The 24,285-nt window shown below is 42.4% G+C and overlaps 1 protein-coding gene and 1 long non-coding RNA gene across 2 annotated transcripts; both read left to right on the top strand.

The window, feature by feature from the left end:
- Positions 1-7,409: 7,409 nt before the first annotated feature.
- LOC117514682 lies at positions 7,410-23,500 on the top strand. Its single transcript, XR_004561933.1, has 3 exons — positions 7,410-7,419; positions 13,456-13,475; positions 22,941-23,500. It is a non-coding gene; the product is annotated as an uncharacterized LOC117514682 (long non-coding RNA).
- adamts1 (ADAM metallopeptidase with thrombospondin type 1 motif, 1) lies at positions 14,535-21,506 on the top strand. The gene is given in 13 exon segments (XM_034175245.1): positions 14,535-15,698; positions 17,148-17,488; positions 17,581-17,713; positions 17,815-18,272; positions 18,360-18,546; positions 18,673-18,851; positions 19,778-19,841; positions 19,844-19,899; positions 19,901-19,930; positions 19,932-19,954; positions 20,065-20,359; positions 20,362-20,406; positions 20,409-21,506. Coding segments are annotated over 13 exon segments (2,832 nt in total). The 5' UTR covers positions 14,535-15,076; the 3' UTR covers positions 20,808-21,506.
- Positions 23,501-24,285: the final 785 nt, after the last annotated feature.

The raw sequence follows: 24,285 nt of genomic DNA, 5'->3' as shown, positions 1-24,285 counted from the left end.
TCTGGGTTTGTAGCTTACATAAAATGTCTCTTCCCAGCAAATTCACAGGAGTATTTTGTGAGTATAACAGGGGTGCTTCAATTGTTTTTCCTGCAATCGTTACAGGAAGTGGGCGTGTAAAAGGTATTATTTGAGTCTTCCCAGAGAAGCCGATGGTCTTAATTACAGACCCAGAGAGGGGGAGATGAGCGCCCATTTTCCCTATGCAAGAGTATGTTGCCCCTGTATCCACCATGAAAGGGAAATCTCTGTTTTGTATATTAACGGTGACGGTTGGCTCTTCCTTAGGTATCATCGAAATAGCCAATGCCACAGTTTCCCCCTCTGTCTTCTCTAGGCCCCCCTATTGCCAATAGGCAGAGGGTCCAACCCAAGGCCGGGCCGGACAATTTCTCATTCGATGTCCAGGTTGTCCACAGCTCCAACACTCATTAGAGGGTTGATCCCCTATTGGGGGTGTTGGTCCCATAGGCGGTCCCGCTTGACTGTTCCTGGGAGCTGAGTTTTGGAATCTGCTTCCAAATGAAGGTTGGCGAGATCCTCTTCGCCACCCTCCTCTTTGACCTTGAAAGTTCCGTGACTCTCCTCTCCATCCATGACTGTAGGTGGGTCCATTTCCGGGTGTGCCAGTGCTATGGTAGTGATAGTGATGCTCCACTGGTGCTGAGACTTCTCCTGCAGCAGTGCTCCCTGCTGCTCCCTGGGGGCTCTGTGTGGCTGTTACCACAGGTGCCTGTATGGTGGCAGCAGTGTTTGCCGTAGGGCCTGTGCTTGCCGGCTCAGAAGGAACAGGGGTCATCATTGGTGCCTGGGTCTTTGTTTTTTCTTTCTTGACTTTGGTTAGCTCTCCCAACTGCATCTGCACCAATTTTTTCGTCAGGGATTTTGCTGCATCTTCTTCTTTTTGTTTTTCTTTCTTGTAGATTTCAAGATGGTGACAAATATGCTCAGAGTATAAAGCCCAATTCATTTTTGATAGTCCCACGACTCCATCTAGGGCTTTCTGAACCTCATCTGGTAGAGCCTTTTTTACAGTTATTTTAAACAGGATTTCAGTTGCTGGAGAATGGTTCCATGCATTTCCTGTTTCCTCCGCCCATCTCTTCTGGAATCGGTGCAGGAACTTCTTTGGGCACTCTTCAGGTGTCCACTCCTCATCATCCAATTTAGAGGGATCCAAGACCTCAGGGTACTTTCTTCTCAGTCCTTCCCACATGGAGTTTCTACAGCGATTAAAGGGGACTTCATCATGTTGATTAGTGCCCATCATTTGTGTTAGTCCAACCTTTCCTGCTAATTCTTCAGTGTCATGTTTTCCCATGACATGCATTAGCAAGGCTTTTATGTCACCTAAAGACAAGGTTACCCCTGCAGTGCCTTCTTCTAAGGCAGTTATCCATCTCCCAGCTCCTTGGGTGATGTCTGGCAGCCTGTTGGCCAGCCCCACCATGTCTGTCCAGCTCCATGGGGTATACACATGATGACCATTTCTGACCACCAATGGGCATATGAGGTCTTCGTCCTCCTCTTCTTCTGTGGGGGCTCCATACTGTCTTCCAGATCGAGTGTGACTGACTGGTTCCAGGCAGTCTATCCAGTTGGTTATATTCTGTTCTAAAGCCGCTATGTCTTTGGTTACACATTGTTGTCTTTGCCTGAGTCAGGCCTCTTTTGCACTCTCAATGATGATCTCACCAGAAATTTTTCGGGTGGGTGGCTCTATAATGTGATTCCCTTGATTGGGCGTCGATTGTTGTAATATTCTTCTTTCCTCGGCGTCCCTATGTCTTTGTATTCTTTCCTTCGCTAGCCGAAGCTGCTCAGCTAGTTCTTCATTATCTCTTCTGGCCAGATCCAGTGTGTCACAGAAGCTCTTGTGCCACTCTTCGGAGCCTCTATAGCCTGTGAAGGTCCAGTCGGCTGACTTATGGTGGGAGGGGACGGTTTTCAGTGGACCTCGATGTGCAGGCGGAGCCTTCAGGTCTCTCTCTTTATCCTCGTCTGCCACTGTGTCACTGTTATTTGTGGCCCCCCCTGCTGGTCGTGGTGAGCGACCACCTACTTTCGGACTTGGAGACCTTGTACGATCCATTTGACAGACTGAGGACCTGTCTCCTTGTGGCTCTCGAGCTTTTAGTGTCAGTGTGAATTTGCCCTCCACATCCATGCCTTGGTCCTCTTCACGAGTTCCTAATACAAAACTTCTTTTTCTTCAGTGCGTTTTTTGTTGTTATTTACGTTCTTCTACTGATCTTTAATTTCTTTTTTCTGTATTTCTACCGCAACTGCTTCACACATCACCGGATCAAATGATCCCTCCAAAGGCCATTGCCTGCCCCCATGTGACCTTTTGTGCCACTTTCTCATACATTGGTTGGCCTTAATGCGTTTTCCTGGATATTTTCTTAGTACTAAGTCTAGCGGGGTACTTTCCCGACCTTGACCTTGAGAGTTACCCATGTAACCCTGACAAACGCTATGTGAGGTGTTTCTATGGTGTTCTGGTAGTCCCTCAGGGGCTGTCCTGATCCAGACCAATAACTTGCCGGCTGTAACACCTGTTTTGTATTTTAAACCCTTAAAAGGATTAAATTTCCAACTGTTATGCCCGTCTTCTTTTTCTTTAACTAAATATGAAAATTTACCTGTTTCCCACCGAACCTTCCTTGGGACCACAGTCAGAGTCAACCTAGGAAACAGTTCTTCACCTGGATCGGTTGGCAGTGTTATTAAATGATTTAATGGTATGCTAATTTCTTTATTAGGATCAGCACAAAGCAGCTCCAGCCACGGGGTTAAACCCTGATGCCACAGACGTCTTATCAGCAGCTCCCAATTAATTAGAGGGAATTGTTCTTTCTTTTGCTTCAGATTGATTACCTTAGTAATCTGCCATAATTTCTGATTGATCTCTTGTTCGTCCTGCCAATGTTCTGCTCCTACCCTGTCAAAATAGGTCCTTTCCAGCCAAAAATGTGTCCTGATTCCCTGGGTTTCGATGTCTCCGTCAGTCAAGTAATGTTCTGGGAGTATTGTTTCATCATCACTTAAGTCTCCCATCAAAGACTGTCCCAAGCATTGATCAGTCTGTCAGCTTTTTCACTATAATCTAAGCTTTAACTCTTTTGATTTATAACCAATTTTATTTCTTTACTCCTCTTACAACCCTAACACTTCCTAATGTCTTTGCTCCCGACTTTCTATTTTCCTTCTAATTTTTTAACTTTCTGCTTCTCGTCTTTTTCTGCTATGTTTGTTTATTAGTTTTCTTTCTTTGAAATAATATCTACCTTCTCTGTATTTACATAGCAGTCTCTTTTCCTGTCTTTTTCTTCACTGTCTCTGTTTCACACTTTCCTCTCTGCCTGTCATGCACCTCCCAAGTCCTTCTGTTGGGTTTAAACACCTCCTCCTCGTACCTACTCTTCACATTAATCTTGTATGTCAGCCAGCCTGCAAGCCCTCACAGCTTTGCCTGCAACTCCCTGATTACTCTCCACTCTCCCACACACCAATCTTCAAAAGCTTTATACACAAAAATTATTAAAAACAACTTTCTATATATCTCTATCTAGACTTCTGCCACTTTTCACTCCGCGGCTTTAAACAACCTTTTTAATCACTTAACACCAATGTGTTCTGTTTAAATATGTATCTCTTCTTCACGTTAGACAGCTTCTCCGGCGCTGCCAGCAACTCATATATTATTTATTTTTATTTTTTTTCTTAACAAGCTACTCTTTGAGCGTACAATATTTCATTTACTTCTACGCCTTACCGCGCCTCGCGTGCGTATCCTGTGCTTAATATATTATTTCACAAGCTCTTCTCTGAGCATACAATATTTCATTTATTTCTACGCCTTACCGCGCCTCGCGTGCGTATCCTGTGCCTTTCTGCACTTTCTTCTACTTTTTTTTTTTTCACTTACTGAGCTCCTTGTGAGCTTAATGTGCCTTTGCACTGAAAATATTCTCTTTTTCTTTTCTTATAAAAAACTCATATTACTGTGTACTTAATTACTTATTCTTCTCCCACGCCCCACAAGCATGTATTTGGTGCCTTACTGCACTATTTTCTGCTTCATTAATTCTCATGTATTCTGCACTAACTCTTCATTCATTTTTTTTTATTTTTTTTTATAGTTTTTCTCTTTTCTTAAAAAATGACGTCCTTTATTGAGCTCTTTTACTTACTGTCAGCTGTGCTACTTTGCACTTTTCTCTTTAAATCTCTTTATCACGTACGGTATTTCTACTGCGCCCCCTCAGGCGCTTATCTTGTGCTTCCTCTGCACGTATTCTCTGTTAAACTCTTTTTCTCACTTATTTCACTTCAGTCTCTGTTAAACTCTTTAAATAACCTTGTATTACCTTGTATCTATTTGTCAGTATACTCCCCTAAATTAACCCCTACAGCGCATGCTATCAGCCGGCACATTAATAACGAATTTCAACACCAATTATTCCCCAAGCATCCAGGTTAGTTCTCCACGCACTCTTTTCCGCACCAGAGTTCATGAACATTCCTGACCTTTCACTCACACAGACATTCTTTTTCCCGGGAACACACACACCTTCTGAGCATTTTATCTACAAGGCCTGATAATTTTCAATCTTATCTTTTTTTAGTCTCTTATCAATTTTCTTAGTCCAGGTTCTTTTGGGTAAGAGGCAATTAAAAAATATCACCTGTCAACTTGGGCGGAAATCCCGACTCACTCCTCCAGATCGTGCAGAAATTATAAAAGGTTTCTGCTTACCTTTTAGTCGTGATCACTGTTATTTACGGTCTGGAGGGATGAGCTGGACCGTCCCAGGCTGCCGGAATGCCCCTGGACCCTCCTGAAGCTGGCTCGCCAAGTTCTGTCGTGGCTCGTCTTTAGTCTTCTCAGGATGTCGTCTTTTAGATAACACAAACTAATTGCAAGTGATATGCTAGAAAAGGACACAACACTTTAGAATAATTCAGCCTTAAGCAAGATAAAATGCACAGAGTTTTTAAGTTTATTTAAGCCTTCGACACAGAGCTTAGACAAACTGAGTCCTCTAGAGAGACTGAATAAGTGACAACCGCGCTCATCTATTTATTGGAGACCCGCGGGCATCGCTCCTCCTTCGACTTTTTTATTTATTTCATTCCCAAGACATGGTTTTCTATTGGAAGCGTCCTCTAGTGAACCCTAAGCAGGTGTTAGGCCATTATTTCAATGTGACAAACGCTCCCATTAAAACGTGAAGGATTTACAACTGATTTTTTTAAAAGACCTTCAGCCACAGGTGCAGCTGGCCTGAGGCCCCCCCCCGCACGTGGCCTCAGCCACAGGTGCAGCTGGCCTGAGGCCCCTGCACGTGGCCTGCGGGAAAGCACCTAAAAGGCCTTGGAAAGCCCCTGACAGACTGAATGACTAATAGAGCCCTTTTTTGGGGGGTTGAACACCTGCTAGTTCAACCAGAGGACATACAGTTCGGATCAGGACACTTGATAGTTCATCATAGTTCAAATAAGGACCTAAAAATTCTTCTACAGACCCCACCGACACCCCCCAGGTGGCCGCAACAAACCGAGTCTGTGAAAGAAGGAACCATTATGTGAGTCCACACTCTACACACAGAGAGAACACTTAAAGGTGTACAAACAGCAAACACTTCCTGGCTTGATTACTAATCAGCTTCCCAACCTGCAGGCATGGAACATCCAGTTCACAAAACTCCACTGCAGTGGAAGCCGATACATGACTAACATACAGCTCAATATAATAAAGGTGTGAGGGACACCACATTTACTGACTGTATAAATGTTAGTCACAAAATCTAACGTACCTCAGGAAGTGTGCTGACAAGCGTGAGACCTCACCCCCTCCTCTTTCACAGACCGTGCATCAAACCCTGGACGTTCTCTGCATCCACTGATGATGAGATGGCTCCCGAGACGACGATCTCACCCGTCTGGTCACAAGGTCGAGTCTCTGGCAAATACACACTGAGAAATATATGAGAAAGGTGTTATATTTACACATAAACAAAGAGAAGTTAGCAGCTAGACAGACCAGACAGTGATGTCACCACGCTAACCTCCATTGGTGTTATCAGGTTACAAAAACAGTGTTTTCAGTTTTAGAAGTGTTTATTTGTCTGTAGCTTTTACATAATATATGAGAAAGGTGTTATATTTACACATAAACAAAGAGAAGTTAGCAGCTAGATAGACCAGACAGTGATCTCACCAAGCTAACGTCTGTGCGATATCTTGTAAATCACTCCATTGGTGTTATCAGATTACAAAAACAGTGTTTTCAGTTTCAGAAGTGTTTATTTCTCGCTACCTTTTACATCATATAAATATAACAAGTTTTTCAAACATGTTATATTTACACATAAACAAAGCGGTTTTGGGGCACTAGAGAAAGACCAGCCAATGATGTCATGGTACCGCACTACTCTGATTGGTTGTCACCCCTGCCCCTCAAAAACAAGAAAAAAAAAATGGATTTGCATGATTCATAGCATAAAAATATGAAGCAGGATGTGACTTTTTTACCTCTTAAAATACCTCTTAAAATAGGTCAAGGTTAGCCATCTTTGAACTTGTCCAAGGTCTGTGTCCCAAGAATGTTCCCTATCAATTTCAAGATTGTGGCAGTAATAGAACTGGACTTATGCTGAGTACAGACTGGCAGGCGGACAGACGGACGGACAGACAGACAGACATAACACCTTCGCAATACTCAATGGCAATATTTGATGGCCTCAGGTAAAAACTAATAAAATAGCATATTTACCTTACAACATATTAACAATTCAGCTCCTTATTATGTGTTTAAAGTTTTAGAGCAAAAAAAAAAGATCCAAAATCTAAATTCACAGCATAAAAATTTGCAGTAAGTAGTAGCTTTAGCTAAATGTTTTTGGATTTTAGAAGCTTAGCACAGTAAACTTTTCAGTTAGCGAATTAGCATTTATTGAATTTAAGTTTTAGGTTAGGGGGCAGCACGGCGGATTAGTGGTTAGCACTGTTGCCTCACAGCGAGAATGTCATGGGTTCGATTTCCACCTGTGGCCTTTCTGTGTGAAGCTTGCATGTTCTCCCCATGTTTGCATGGGTCCTCTCCGGGTGCTTCGGTGTCACCGACCGAACGGTTCTCCTTAAAAATTGGTCCACCCTGCCTTCACTGTGCATGCATCATTTCTGTGCATCAGCCGTGGTTCACCGATTATCACCTCGTTTCTGTTTAAAACTGCACCCCGGTCATCATCTATCTGAGTGACAGATATCTGAAGCTTTTGTACAGCAATCATTTCCACATAAATTCTTCATTACTTACTTACTACTTCATAATAAAAGACAGTGGTCGCGATCAGAGCACCACAGCCAGACAAGCTGCTGCCTTCGCTGCGCCTCTGTCTTGTCAAAGTGTCAGTAGCGATTCGCCAATTATTGCCTCGGTTTCTGCTTAAAACTGACTTTAGCACGATTTAAGAGGTTTTTCTTTGTCATCTGATGGTTAATAATCACATTATTCCCATTATTCTCTGGCAAATACACACTGTATACTCCAGTCTTAAATGCCACCATGTTCCAATCCATATAGATGCACCTCAGCTGTGAGTCCTGACGAGCCGCAGGTGATCAGGGTGAGGTCCTGATAACCTCAGCAACACAGCCACTCAGTCCCAAATGCAAGCCACCTGGAAGGAAAAACAAAAGACAGAAACAAAAAGGCAGCCAGGCCCCCCAGCCATACAACAATTTGTACATGTTTAGTCAAGCCCCTTTATTTTGTGACGTGATAATTTCACAAGGACCACAATGAAAATGAGCGTTTATGCTTTATTGTGTTATGCGTGTATCATTGATACATTCACCTCTGTATTTTTATATTGATGTTGCATAATAAACTCAATCAGTCATAATACAATAACATGCTTTTATAGGGCGATATGCATTTTCAGAGGCCCAACGTTCACGCCCAGTCGCCCAAAATGACAGCTATTCACCCTGAGTTAGACGAGGGCGAATAGCTGTCATTTTGGGCTACTGGCAGTGAACGGAGGGACGCAGAAAATGCATGCCGCACGACAACAGCATGTTATTTGCATTATTATCACTTTTTACTGAGATACACAACACGTACATAAAAAGTTGGCTCACTTAACTTCTGCCACCTGGCGCGCGCGCTGCTGTTGAAATTCAGCAGTGCGTCCTCATCAAGCTGGCTGCTTTAGCTGCTGTTCACTGTCGACCTATCCATGAGAAAATCATCCGGAAAATCCATATTGGAACCAAAACACACTTCTCGCCTTTTAATCTTTTCCTCTGCGGACAGTTCCCCCCCCCCTCTGCGGACAGTTCTTGGGCTGCGCGCAGGCTATGACGTCATTTGTTTACGCACAGCGGGTGGGTATAGCCAGATACCGTCAACGTAAATCTACGCCCCGGTAAAGTGATAATAATAAATAATATTTTATTTATGTCTGCAGGAGGGCGTGCGTGTGTGCACGCATGAGCTTTTAACAAGAGCAGAAGTTAGCTTTGAGTTAGCAGAGTTAGCCTGCACTCTGACGTCCACGCGATGTCTTGTAAATCACTAGAGGTGTTATCAGGTTACAAAAACAGTGTTTTCAGTTTAGAAGTGTTTATTTGTCTGTAGCTTTTACATAATATATGAGAGGTGTTATATTTACACATAAACAAAGAGAAGTTAGCAGCTAGATAGACCAGACAGTGATGTCACCACGCTAACGTCTGTGAAATATCTTGTAAATCACTCCATTGGTGTTATCAGGTTACAAAAACAGTGTTTTCAATTTTAGAAGTGTTTATTTGTCTGTAGCTTTTACATAATATATGAGAAAGGTGTTATATTTACACATAAACAAAGAGAAGTTAGCAGCTAGACAGACCAGACAGTGATGTCACCACGCTAACGTCTGTGAGATATCTTGTAAATCACTCCATTGGTGTTATCAGGTTACAAAAACAGTGTTTTCAGTTTTAGAAGTGTTTATTTGTCTGTAGCTTTTACATAATATATGAGAAAGGTGTTATATTTACACATAAACAAAGAGAAGTTAGCAGCTAGACAGACCAGACAGTGATGTCACCACGCTAACCTCCATTGGTGTTATCAGGTTACAAAAACAGTGTTTTCAGTTTTAGAAGTGTTTATTTGTCTGTAGCTTTTACATAATATATGAGAAAGGTGTTATATTTACACATAAACAAAGAGAAGTTAGCAGCTAGATAGACCAGACAGTGATCTCACCAAGCTAACGTCTGTGCGATATCTTGTAAATCACTCCATTGGTGTTATCAGGTTACAAAAACAGTGTTTTCAGTTTCAGAAGTGTTTATTTCTCGCTACCTTTTACATCATATAAATATAACAAGTTTTTCAAACATGTTATATTTACACATAAACAAAGCGGTTTTGGGGCACTAGAGAAAGACCAGCCAGTGATGTCATGGTACCGCACTACTCTGATTGGTTGTCACCCCTGCCCCTCAAAAACAAGAAAAAAAAATGGATTTGCATGATTCATAGCATAAAAATATGAAGCAGGATGTGACTTTTTTACCTCTTAAAATACCTCTTAAAATAGGTCAAGGTTAGCCATCTTTGAACTTGTCCAAGGTCTGTGTCCCAAGAATGTTCCCTATCAATTTCAAGATTGTGGCAGTAATAGAACTGGACTTATGCTGAGTACAGACTGGCAGGCGGACAGACGGACGGACAGACAGACAGACATAACACCTTCGCAATACTCAATGGCAATATTTGATGGCCTCAGGTAAAAACTAATAAAATAGCATATTTACCTTACAACATATTAACAATTCAGCTCCTTATTATGTGTTTAAAGTTTTAGAGCAAAAAAAAAGATCCAAAATCTAAATTCACAGCATAAAAATTTGCAGTAAGTAGTAGCTTTAGCTAAATGTTTTTGGATTTTAGAAGCTTAGCACAGTAAACTTTTCAGTTAGCGAATTAGCATTTATTGAATTTAAGTTTTAGGTTAGGGGGCAGCACGGCGGATTAGTGGTTAGCACTGTTGCCTCACAGCGAGAATGTCATGGGTTCGATTTCCACCTGTGGCCTTTCTGTGTGAAGCTTGCATGTTCTCCCCATGTTTGCATGGGTCCTCTCCGGGTGCTTCGGTGTCACTGACCGAACGGTTCTCCTTAAAAATTGGTCCACCCTGCCTTCACTGTGCATGCATCATTTCTGTGCATCAGCCGTGGTTCACCGATTATCACCTCGTTTCTGTTTAAAACTGCACCCCGGTCATCATCTATCTGAGTGACAGATATCTGAAGCTTTTGTACAGCAATCATTTCCACATAAATTCTTCATTACTTACTTACTACTTCATAATAAAAGACAGTGGTCGCGATCAGAGCACCACAGCCAGACAAGCTGCTGCCTTCGCTGCGCCTCTGTCTTGTCAAAGTGTCAGTAGCGATTCGCCAATTATTGCCTCGGTTTCTGCTTAAAACTGACTTTAGCACGATTTAAGAGGTTTTTCTTTGTCATCTGATGGTTAATAATCACATTATTCCCTTTGATCGCTTTGGGTGTAGAGAGTCAGACTCAGAGAGTCAGACTCAGACGAGCTGCTGTGGTCCCAAATGACACATGTGCAGTGAAAGCAGGGCGAACACATTTTTAGGGGGGTACCGTTCGGTCTGCGACACCGACTTCCTCCCACATCCAAAGACACGCATGTTCGGTGGATTGGATACTTTAAATTGTCTGTAGGTGTGCATGCGGGTGTGAATGTGTTTGTTTGTGTGTATGTGGCCCTTCGACAGACTTGCGTCCAGTCCAGGGTGTACCCTGCCTCACGCTCCCTTAATTAAACTCAGTGGTTGAAGATGAGTGAGTGAGTGAGTGAGTGAGTTTTAGGTTAGGTTTCAGGTTGTAGATCATTTAGGGAAAAGGCCCAAATTAACACCCAGGAAGTCGCAAACTTTTGTTCTAAAAGTCCGACAGATCCTCAGGATACAACTTAAGTGCTGCTGAAAGAGTTGGAGGTGTAGGACAGAAATGTGACCGTATCCATCACCATGATTGAAACAGTGTCCACCATAGAGGAAGCCATTATTCCAAAACTGGTGTTAAAAAAGAAACACATGACCTTTACCCTGGTTGATTTTACAGCTGTACTCTGAATCATTTCAACATGACTCTTCAGGAAGAACATGACTGTGCTCCAGAATTCTTTACTTAGTCTGTTTAGATTTTTATCCGAGGCCATCAAATATTGGCATAGACTTTTGTGAAGGCTTTTTGTCCGTCCATCTGTCTGTCTGTGCTCAGCATAAGTCCAGTCCTGTTACCAGACATGGGGCCAAATACAAAAGTATTTGTATTTGAAAATACTTAAATACATTTTTCAGAGTATTTGTATTTTCTGATTTTGAATTCAAAGTATTTGTATTTGTATTTCAAATACATCGCTGATTCCAAGTATTTCCAAATACTTTTACAAATACTTTTTCAAATACTTTTCAAACTTGGGAATCTCTGTGACACCGTGTTGAATATAGATTGTGATAGTTTGATTATTGCCTGTGATATTATAATAGTGAATTTGTGATAAAACATTCAATCCTTTACTTATCAATAATATTTGGTAATGCTATTTTCACAATAAATTGTCACCGGTTTATCAGTTTTTGTGTTGATTTGTTGTTTATAGTTCATAGAAAGTATTTGTATCTATATTTGAAATACTCAAAATATAAAGTATTTGTATTTGTATTTGTATTTGAAAAAGTACAAAGTATTTGTATTTGTATTTGTATTTGCAATTCGAAAATCTAAAGTATTTGTATTTAAATACAATGCAAAGTATTTGACCCCATGTCTGCCTATTACTGCCACGAGTCTTCAAATTGACAGGGAGCATTCTTGGGACACAAACCTTGGACATGTTCAAAGATGACTAACCTTGACCTATTTTAAGAGGTATTTTAAGAGGTTAAAATGTCACATTCTGTTTGAATCTGATCCGTTTTGTTTTTGAGTGAAGCGGGTGACAGCCAATCAGAGTAGAGCTACACCGTGACGTCAGTCGCTGGTCTCTTCAAAACTGCTTCATTTTGTGTGTTTATATACTCGTACATTTCTTATATATTATGTAAAAGGAATAAACACTTATAAAACTGAAAATGCTGTTTTTTGGAACCTAATAACACCTTATAAAGAACACAATGCTCATAGCGGCCGAGGGGTATTTTAGCATTGTGTTATATTTGTTACTTGCTGTTAAACACAAGAAGGCTCTAGTTGTGGCTAAAGTTTCCCCAGTTAACTCAGAATTATGCCAAGTCGTCATTGAGAAGCTTTTCCATGCAATTACATCAATTTTTGGAATCTTCAGGAATCCTCCATGCTGTTAAATAGGCATTCATGTTGGTTTATGTAAACCAGTGAGTTGCTGAAAATCTGACATCATGTCTGTCTGTCTGTGTCTGTTGCGTTACTCATCCCACATCCTTTGGCTGATTTCCACCAAACATCTTATATGAAAATGCACCCTACAATTACCTTTAAAGGTTTGTTTTGGCAAAGGTCAAACTGACCTTTGCAAACCTTTATGAGTAATTCTTCAAGTTATTGGGGTCAAAGGACAGAATGTTGCTTTTAACACTGATGACCACCAAACTTAGCAGGTCATTCTGGAATTAGCCATGCGAAATAAAATTTGACTAAAGGTCAATCATTGGGGTTGAGGTTATTGAGGTCACAGGTAAAAATTTTAATTTTTCCACTCTGATTTGCACCAAACTTGGTGTGAAGGGTGTTGACCCTGAAACTGACCTGAAAGAATTAATCTTGGCAAAATGTCAAAGTCAAGAAATTTGATTTTCAACTTCACTTGGACCAAATGCAACACAGGAGAGGTCTAGTGGTTAAACTGTTGGGCATGAGTCCAGAAGATCATGGGTTCAAATCCCCGCCTAACTGGAAAATCACTACGGGCCCTTTTCACTAAGGCCTATTGCTCCCGGTGTGTACTGAGCGCCTTGTATGGCAGCACCCTAACATCGGAATGAATGTGAGGCATTATTGTAACGCGATTTGAGCATCTGATGCAGATGGAAAAGCGCTATATAAATGCAGTCTTTACAGACTGAGGCGGAATACAGAGGTTCCCTGACAAGTTCAGCCAGAGGTCAAACATCTGTGTGTAGGTCGAGGTCTTTAGGTCAAATGTCAGATTTCTGTATAGCATTTGGTGTCTTCAAGGTGAAGAAAAACTCAAATAAATCTATCTTGTGACTCCTCTTTTTTAAAATCACTTCACAAAGAAATAAGTTTTGTTATGGAAGTTTCATGTTTGAAATTATGCACACAACTGTTTATTAGCTTCTAGAAGGTGTGTGAACATAAATTCTGTAAATGATGAATTTTTTTCACTTCAATGATCAGATGTCTCTGACTAGTAGTTTTTTTTTTGTTTTGTTTTGTTTTTTTTTTTTGTTTTGTTTTGTTTTTAATCTGTCGTCTTTTCTGTGTGCTCCACGACCCCAGCACCAAGCGGCCTGCAAGTCTTGCTGCGCGGCCACACTGGCATGGAAATGTGATGTTATGGCGCCACCTGTCGGGAAGACTTGTAATAGGTCTCTAAAGTCATGGAAATGTTTCTGCAGCAGTTCGGTGATTTCCTTTGGCTCACTGCTACCATCAAGTGGGAAATGACGAGGTTACAGCAGCCCCATGAGTCAGACCTTTGGGTTTTAAGGTGGAATTCTGCAATCTGTCACTTTTTTTTTTGTAAGCGAACTGAAATACTGCTTTTGAAACGAGAGAAAAAAGTTTATTATATATTTACATAAATAATAATAAGAATTATTATTATTATTTCTTAAAATTAAATCTGTTATCAGATCTGATTTGTCACAAAATTGTACATTGTTATTATTATTATGCTGTTGTTTATGATGATATATTTTTGTTTTATTTGTAATTTTCTATCCTTTGCACTGGATTCATTTTCCTAAATATGTGCTTCTACCTTAAATTTCTTTAATGCTTTACTCGTACTGATTTGTGTTTCCAACTGCTGCGTAAAACTCTTGCGCACAGGGCGGGGGAGCGACTCCGTGAGCAGGGGCTCTGTGTGCTTTAGTTTAAGTGCGGAGAAAATCAGACAGAGCAACCGATCCACCTTAAGACCTCAGCGGCCCCTCTCCGCTCCCTCTCCCCGGGCAGCAAAGCTGCGGAACCGGGCCACGGCGCACCACAGCCGGGTTGGCACGGAGGAGGTGAGTAGGGCTCCGGGGAGGTTTGGCCAGCAAGATATGGTTCTTATTCTCAACCTGCTGCCATCAGCCTTCTCCAGTTGCACGGGCACGCTGCTGCACATCAGCCTGTCACATTCATTTATGCTGGAAATGGTACCAGTGGGTAAAAGTTGCAAATATGTGACAAAGACTTGCATTTTTTTTTTTGTTACCATTCTTTTTTACGGTAAATGATGCAGTGCGTGACATAAAAAATGTTCATGAAACATATGCAGTGTAGTCATATGGGTGTGGGTGTACATTATGTGATTGAGAAACAAAGTCTGGAGAACACCCCCACCCACCCGGCTCACTCTCCTCCTCAATGGTTATGGCAACGTTCCAGGTTGCTGGTGCGTTTTCTTTACGCACGGGATTTGGCCCCTCTCACATCAAAGGGCCCTGTGGAAAGGGGGTGGTCCCGGTGCAGGAGCATATATAGGAGGGCCCGGCTGTGAACAACGAACAGATTATCAGAGCAAAAACCTGCTCCAAAATCCGAGAGAGGAAACTGACAGCTGCAGACTTTTAGTGAAAAAGACCTGTTGGATTTTACTGCTGAGATAAATTTCGCAAATAAATTGCATTTCTGCTGCAATCCAAACCTGCACAAGACTTTGACTTTTGCACTGGATTTATTTCCTTTTTTACGTTTTTACGCGTGTGCGTAAAAGTTTGGGTTCGTAGATAATATTGCGGGGAAAACTTTTTAAAGGATTTTACTAATTGATCATAGATAATTGTCGATATCTTTGTCCACTTGTTGGATTTCACATTTTAAATCATGTGTTTCTTACGCGTTTTGATTGGTTTAATTGCAGCTTTGCGCGTCGGAGCGGCGCGCGGTGCCTGGGAGGAGAGCACCGTGGTGCCGGTCAAACTAAATCCTCCAATTCGGTCAGAGAGTGAAGCCGAACCGTGGCGGACTCTCTCGGCAGAGGAGAAAGAGAAGGAGGCGGAGATGAAGGTGTACCGGTTGGACGTATTTGGCAAAGAGTTGCTCTTACAGCTCGAGCCCGATCAGACCTTCCTGGCGCCGGGTTTTGTGTTCCACGTTGTAGGGACGCCTGAATCCGAACGGACAAAGGAAACGCAAAACTCAGCCGAACCTGGCTGCTTCTACTCGGGCACAGTGAACGGAGAACGATTCTCCGCCGCTGCGCTCAATCTGTGCCACGGACTCAGAGGAGGATTCTACCTTCAGGGGGAAGAGTTCTTCATTCAGCCCCTCAGTTCCACTGACTTTTTGGCCACGGACCAGGATGTCCACACCATTCGCCGGAGAGCTCCGGCATCGTCAGCGGAGGAAGGGACCCCTAAGTGCGGGGTAAACGAGGACGAGGAGAGGGTTCCAAGGAATCTGGAGAAAGAAGACACCTTGGGGGCAGATAATTCAGAACATACAGGTAAGGCTCCAGGAATCTTTTTTATGCACTGCACTATTTTTTGGCTGCAAGAAGAACAAACGTAACTGAACAGAAATTACTACACATGCAACTTAAGTGGACACTGAGGTGATGGTTTGTTTAATTTTTTGGGGGGGGGGGGGGGGGGGGGGGGGGGGGGGGGGGGGGGCTGATCATTTGCAGCTACACCGGAAAGTGAGCTGCAGCGTCAAAGATCCACAGCTGGAACTGTTGCATGTGAGTGCGTCAGGGCGCACAGCACGCGCAATGGACTCAGTTACCTTTTTTGACAGCGCCAAGTGTGTATTACCAGCGCAGGGTGGGGAAAGAAGGAGGTGGAGGAGTTGCCGATGGAGGAGAGGGGAGGATTATGCTGAGTTTGGGGTAAAGTCGCCTCCTGGTACAAAACCGTCATCTCTTTTTTCCTTTTTTCCCACAAGAAAGGATTTTCTGCATTTGGCCTTTCTCCCATTATTTTCTAGCAGAGGAGGTTGTGTGAATGTGGACACCCGACAGTGAGGCTATTAAAACTGTGATGCTGAGTGGGCTTCCCTGTGAGGATGTTTTATACAAAATGATGCAAAAAAACACAAAACAACTTCACCTTCCTAATAAAAAGTTTGACAATAGAGCCCACCCAATATAGATTTTTTTGAAGGCTGATACTGATACCGATATTGTGGAGTAAAAAATGACAATACATATCTGTCAATACATATCAATAAATACACAGTAAACTCACCAGTATTGAAGTAACACTGACAGTGAACATATGGTCCCACTCTGGCCAGAGTAGGACAGTGTTAATTTAACACTGTCAGTGTTAGTTTTACACTGGTGATTATACTGTGTATCTGCCAGTAAACATAAAAATGGCAATGATTCCTAACATTTTGTTATCAAACCCTTATGAAAACAAAATGCAATTCACAGTTTAAACATGAACTTTATTGTAAATATGTCACGTAGCCATTATACTGCCTGCACTCAGATTGGCAGTCACCATGTCGCATCTCTCAGCATTTGCACAGAATAGACTTCTCGCCTATTTTGGCCCCACCTAACTCACAGCATAGTGACCATTTGTTTGTGTAAAATACCTACAGTGATCGAAAATTAATGAATGGCAGCTGGTGGCTTTGCATCTGTCTCTTGTACCTCATGTGACCAAGGAGTGATGAGGGTCCCAGCCATACTTGACAGCAATGTTGTTGGCATGCCCTCTGCTGGACAAACTATGTAATGGCATTATTTCCAACAGCCAGTGTTTTTATGCATTGTTTTTAATAAGTTCTTACATCTGAAAACATAATATGTTTTAGTACCAATATGTTTATGAAAGGCTCAAATTGGCTAATATTGTCAGCCAACCAATTTATCAGTCAGTAAATTTAGTCTGAAACCTTAAATTAACTTGGTATCCATTTTCTGATCTCCACCAATCTTTAGCCCGACACAGAAGCAGACGTTTTGTCTCCACTCCTCGCTTCCTTGAGATAATGATAGTGGCAGACCAGTCCATGGCCGAGTTTCATGGTGCTGGGCTCAAACCCTACCTTCTAACCATCATGGCTGTTGCATCACGTCTCTACCGCCATCCCAGCATCCACAACTCCATCAGCCTGGCTGTGGTGAAGCTGCTGGTGGTCTACGAAGAGGAAAGAGGTCCTCAAGTGTCATCCAATGCCGCTTTGACTCTCCGTAACTTCTGCCAGTGGCAGCAACAGCACAACCCTGCAAGTGACCGCCACCCTGAACACTATGACACCGCGGTGCTCTTCACCCGAACAGTAAGTGGTACCAAAAAAAGAACACTGTTGGGAATCAACTATAACAGAAAACTGAGCCATGTTCAACTCTTAATTTTTCTTTGTCTGTTTAGGACCTTTGTGGTGCTCACTCTTGTGATACTCTAGGGATGGCTGATGTCGGTACAGTATGTGATCCTGAGAGAAGCTGCTCAATTGTTGAGGATGACGGGTTGCAAGCAGCTTTTACTGTAGCACACGAACTGGGTAAGAAAATCTAATCAGAATGTTAGACGATTAATATTCACATTAACTACCATAAACAGATATGATAGTCCTCAAATTGTTTTTTTATGCCTTTTCTCCAGGCCATGTGTTCAACATGCCTCATGATGATGCCCAGCTATGCTCAGGAGTTAACGGTGCCCACTGGGGCTCCCACATGATGGCATCCACACTGTCCAACCTGGATCAGCTGCAGCCATGGTCCCCATGCTCCGCCCTCATGGTCACCACCTTCTTGGACAACGGACATGGACAGTGCTTGCTGGATAAGCCTGCTAAGCCTCAGTCTCTCCCCCAGCCGCTGCCTGGGATGGTCTACGATGCCGACCATCAGTGCCGATTAACCTTTGGTGCAGAGTCCCAGCACTGTCCAGACCTAAGCAGTGTGTGTGCGGCTTTGTGGTGCACTGTGACTACATCCAATGGTTTGCTAGTGTGCCAGACAAAAAACTTTCCATGGGCTGATGGAACATCATGTGGACATGAAAGTTACTGTCTGGCTGGACACTGTCTAACCAAGAGCCAAGCTGCCAAACACCAGGTAACTGTGAGATCCATTCAAGTGATACCACAAAAAGATCCAAGGCAGAATGCATGATGATAACTTTGTTGACCTCTGTGCTTTCAGACTCCGGTCAACGGTGGCTGGGGAGTGTGGGGTCCCTGGGGTGACTGCTCTCGAACCTGCGGGGGAGGGGTGCAGTATTCCTTCCGCTCCTGTGACAACCCGCTGCCCAAGAATGGGGGCAAGTACTGTGAGGGCAAAAGGATTCAGTACCGCTCCTGTAACACAGAAGCGTGCCCTGATACCAATGGTAAGAGGACTTCATACCTGATGCCAGATATTTGTGTGTGAAATCTGTGTTGGATACATCTTGATGTAACAAGCCCACTGACGTGAACATTCAAATGTAAATCTGGCCACTCTGTTTCACTCTTAGGCCTGTCATTCCGTGAGGAACAATGTTTGGCACACAATGACATGTCAGCCCAAGTGTCGTTTGGCTCTGGCGAGGGAGTCGAGTGGGTGCCCAAGTATGCTGGAGTGTCACCCAAAGACCGCTGCAAGCTTGTGTGCCGGGCCAAGGGAACTGGATATTTTTTTGTCCTCAAATCTAAGGTAAGGAACAAGATTTTAAATGGAGTGCAATGCAGTCTTTTTTTCTACTTGACAGTTAAGGGTTTTGTTTTATTTCATAACTGCCATATACTTATGCAGACCTGCAAGCTATTAGCCTCAAGGTTTTTCCTGAGAAGGACATCTCCTTTTTATCCTTAAGTCAAGCATTTATTTAAATACACGGCAGCAACAATCCCCCACCAGTAATTTGTACTTCAGCATTTGATTACCCCGACATTGAAATCAGATCAAAGTTTGTGAAACACTTGTGCTGTTGTCTCAGGGAATGTAAATATTACACAAAACATAATTGCAGATGGGACCTATAGGACTCCAAAAAGTTGTATCTTGAGTGACATTTTGAACAAATTTAGCCAAAAAGTTGATCACAATTTGAAAATCACCAACAGTGAAGTCAGACTGAATATTGCTCAAATTGGTTCTAAATGATCTGTAAAAGTTAAATCTAGGGATATTTTGGCCAAGATTAGCAAAAAAGTTTATCAAAACTGAAAAATAGTCAAAAGTGAAGTTCTACTGAACATTCCTCAAAATTGCTCCAAATGGTCCCAAATAATAGCCTTATCAAGTGATATTTTCAACAAATTCAGCCAAAAGGTTGACAGAAATGAGAAAAAAAAAAATCACCAAACGTGATCTTCAATTTGCTCAAATTATTCAAAATAAACCCCAAATTGGGTTATTTTGGACCAGTATCACAAAAACTTGACCAAAATTGGTAAATCACCAAAAATGAAGTCGGATTGAACATTGCATGTGGTGATATTTTCACCAAATTCAGCTAAAAAGTTGACCAAAGTTGGGAAATTGCCAATCACAAAGGTCCTGCCTTCCTTTTTATCCCCGCATTTACTGAACCACTTCATTTTATAGATGTTGTTTTTGCACCTCTTCATTTCCTCCAGGTAGCTGACGGAACTCCCTGCAGTCCAGATTCCACGTCAGTTTGCGTTCAAGGCCAGTGCGTCAAGGCGGATGTAATCGTGTCATTGGTTCTACTCTCCGCTTCGATAAATGTGGTGTATGTGGGTGGAGATGGTTCTACGTGCAAGAAGGTGTTCCTGATCTTTGGAACGCGCCAGGTACAGCCCAAGCAACCTTTTACACCATCTCCAAATATTAGAAAGTGTACGGTGGTGGAACCCAGACTGTTTATCTGTCTCTAAAATTGGCCCTTGTCTCACTGTTTTAGGCCAGGCTATCAGGATGTTGTGATAATCCCTGCTGGTGCTACGCACGTGGATGTCAAGCAGCGGGCCCCTGGCAATAGTCATCATGATAACAGTTATTTGGCAGTGCGGCGCCAGGATGGAATCTATCTGTTAAATGGTGATTACAAGCTAATGACATTGGAGACTGACATTGCCCTGCGAGGGGCACTGTTGCGATACAGTGGCTCCTCTGCTACCCTTGAGCGTCTGCGCAGCTTTGCCCCACTCCCTGAGCCTCTTACAATTCAGGTCTTATCAGTCGGGGGAGTCACCAAGGGCCACGAGTTAAGTACAGTTACTTTTCCCCAAGACCTAAAAATGCGATTCAACCTCAAATAACAATGGAGGCCGCCGCCACTCCATCAATGCCATCCGTGAGGTGGGTGGAGCTGAGTGGACCCTAAGGGAGTGGGGTCCATGTTCTCAGAGCTGCGGTGGAGGTACACAGCAGAGGGAGGTGGTTTGTTTGGATTTCCAGGGCCAGCCTTCCAGGGATTGCCCCAAAGAACTTCGACCATTGGCCTCAAGATCATGTGCCTTTCAGGCATGCCCTTCATGGCTCCTAGGAGAATGGTCAGCATGTTCCAAGACCTGCGGCAGAGGCTTCCGCAAACGCCAGCTGCGCTGTATTGGCCACGATGGACGCACACTAAGTTATGAGAGTTGCGACCACAAAGATCGGCCACGACCCCTGTTGGAACTGTGCAGTAAGGTTCCCTGCTGAACACTTTTTACATATTCTAACCTCCTTCCATCCACCAAGAAGCTTCTAGAAGATTAAAAACTGCCTCATTTTTTATACTAAAGAGGCCAGTGAATGTTTACATCAAGTGCAAGAGTGGTGCAGGTTTTCCTGAGTCCAACGTGAGTTGATACCTTCTCACATGTCAGTGGCTCAACAATAACATAGAGTGCCATTTCTTCTGTCCAGTTTGGGTCTTGATGCTGATCACCTGTGGGGTTGTCACCTCACTGAAGCAACAAAGACTGCACAAAGCTTTGTAGTACAGTCAGTTTACCTCTGAGTAAGGAGAAGAATGGCTAGATATTCCTGATTATCCTGAAAGAGCATGCTTACTGTTCCCATTGCATGCATCTGTGTGAGTGTTGGAATCTGTATGCATCGTATAATTGCAACGGTGAGCACAGCTAACCTAAAACTTAGCTTCAATAACTGCTAATCTGCTAACGGAAACGGAGTAAATTGTGCTATCAGTAAACAAATAAACTGAAGAAAAAAAAACATTTAGCTGAAGCTACTGCTAACTGCTAACTTTTATGATATACATTTAGGTTTAGATTGTTCTTTTTCTTTTCTTTTCTTTTTCTCCAAAATCCTGAAAAACAGACTTAAAAAGCTGAATTTTGAATATGCATAGACATAGACATGGAGGCTCCCAACAATGGTTAGCATTCCAACGTAACATAATAATGAAGAGAAGTCCTTAAATAATTAAATGAAAACAATGAAATGAGAATCATAACAAATAAAACATACACATGGAAATAATTTTAATAATCTAATTAATGTATTTATCTGCTCTTCCAGCTCCTTGATGCTTGTTACCTTTGATGTGTCAGTTTCGCTTATTATATTAGTACAGTCACTTGCCCAGTTCCGGATCACTGCTGTAGTTGTTGCGCCGCCGTTTCTCGTAATCAGCATGAATAAGCTAATACTTGGTACCAATGAAAAGATGATGTTTGTCTACAAACGACCACAAGCTTGACCGGATCCAGCCGTCTTGTGATCAGTAGAGGAATCAAACATCCCAGTGTCTGCGGTGTGCGCGCTTTTTCTGACTCACTCATTCCTGCAAGTTTTAAAGTAACGATCTCTAAAACGTAGCAAAAGTGAGCTAGCCATTCGGTGTTTTTGGTTCTAGAGTGGGAAAATACTTACTTACTTGGGTAGAAAATGTCAGTGTGTTATGTCTTGCTGTTTAATTGCTGCGCACATTTATCTCCGACGCGAAAATTTGCCAGTTGTGGATCACTGAAGCAGCAGCCTCGTGTCAGTAGTTGTGAGCCTTGTGGACTTTGGGGGTCATCTCGACATCACGAATGGGCATGAATGTGGGGGCTTTTACTTTTTAATTCGGGAGAAATCTCATCTCCACACTTCATTTTTGCTCGTAAAAACGTATAACGGCGCTTTCGAAACGAAGTAAATTCTCATTTAATAAGTATTATTTCTAGCATTTTGTGTTCAAAACACATTCTTGGGGCACAGTGTGTATCATTCTGCATTAGAAGGGCTCCAGCCAGATGCCAGGAATGAAACCCAAAGTGACACAAAGTGGTCATGATCCAGAACTGGCAAAAGTGATCCGTTTCTGGCAAATGTTCGCGCCACACTATAAGTAGAAGCGCTACCTCCACCCAAACTTTTTCAGCTAATAACATCCAAATACCAATCCAACAATACACAATAAAGGACATTCAGTTGCATTATGGCTCCGTATAGCGGGACTTTAAAAAAGGTGATCCGGAACTGGGCAACCGTCTGTATACAAGCTTCAACAGGAACAAATGTATGATTTTCAGGTTTACAAATATATTGACTGTTAAACTTTAATCCAAAAAACTGTTAGCCAACTTTAAGTTAGCTGAAAAAATTTAGTGTAAGTTAATTGGGCCCCAAAAGGATTTCAGTGTTAGCTGAACAACTAATCAGCCAATGAATAAATTAGCTATGCTAATTAGCTTTTAGCCAAACTGTGCCCACCACTGCATATTTGTTTGTCCAAGCTGGGCTGGCACATAAATGATTTTAGGTATATAGAATGTATAAAGAAAAGAAATATTCTACTTTCTCACCCCATCGGGTATGGAAAACAAGATAGCAAACTGTCAGTGTTTTTTGTTCAAATGTACCATTCTGTCTGTATGTATCACACACCTGCAGCACTTTGTGTTTGTATTTGGTTTTATTTTCTACCAGCGGCACATTTTTACACGTCCACCCGCCCCTAACTGTCTCAGCACACACAGTACGTTGTCCTTTAGCCATATCTTGTCCTCGTCTACATCGCCTTCAGGGAGGGAACACTTCAAAGACCAAAGAAAATTGTTTGTTTGTTTATTTGTTTGCATGTATGCGTGTGTGCAAGTGAGAGCAGCCATCTAGAGAGGAAGTTGTCTCTTGCTACTACTTCATAAGTAAGTCTCCTGCCTTCTGTGAAGGCACGTTTTTTGTTTGTTTTTGTACTGACTTTTTCTCTTTTGTACAGATTATCCAAATATTATTTATTTTTGTACAGTCTTTTAAATATAACCATGCGGCCCATTTTAAAATGATTTTTTATTTGTTATTGAAATCACAGAAGGATGTAGAATATATAAAGTATTTATAGTGTTTTATATATATATGGTGTTAGGTTCATGAATAAGTATCACATTGAAGTGTGCAGCTAATGTGTGTGGTGGTGTTTGTTTTGTGAAATACTGTGCACTGATCTGCAGGCACATACACAATTTAAATATAACATACTTGCAGAATATGGCATTTTAAAGCCACAGTGTGTAGGATTTAGTGTCATCTAGTGGTGAGGTTCCAGACTGCATTATGTCATTGCTGGTCACAATTGTTTTCATTCACATTTTTCTTCTTTGGCAACAGGGATTCCTAGTCACTTGCCTTCTTTTGTGATGAGCAATATGTATGATCCTACATTTCACAAAAATTACAGTTCTCAAACTTGTTAGCCTGCTTTAGCAACCAGTAGACCAGGTGTATACGAGGTCTCTTAGTAATAAACCGACCCTTTTATTTTTTTTTAACTATAGGATTTGAATGACATGCGATTACACCAATCATGCTTGAACCCTCGTGCGCATGCGTGAGTTTTTTCACGCGTGTCGGTGACGTCATTTCCCTGTGGGCAGGCCTTGAGTGAGATGTGGTCCCGCCCTCTCGGCTGAATTCCTTTGTTTCACACGCTGCTCGAGACGGCGCGCGTTGCTTTATCAAAATTTTTCTGGACCTGTGAGGAATATCCGAGTGGACACTATTCGGAAATTAAGTGGTTTTCTGTGAAAAGTTTAACGGCTGATGAGAGATTATGGGGTGTTTATGTCGGTTGTAAGGACTTCCCACGGAGCGGGACGTCCTGCAGCGCTTCCAGGCGCTGTCGTCGGCCTGTTTCGAGCTGAAAACATCCTAATTTAAGGCTTAATTCACCCAGGACATCGTGAGAGAA

Source organism: Thalassophryne amazonica, chromosome 1, assembly GCF_902500255.1.
Source record: "Thalassophryne amazonica chromosome 1, fThaAma1.1, whole genome shotgun sequence".
NCBI lineage: Eukaryota > Metazoa > Chordata > Actinopteri > Batrachoidiformes > Batrachoididae > Thalassophryne > Thalassophryne amazonica.
Note: the sequence above shows the minus strand (reverse complement) of the source record. Positions and strands in the feature narration are given on the sequence as shown.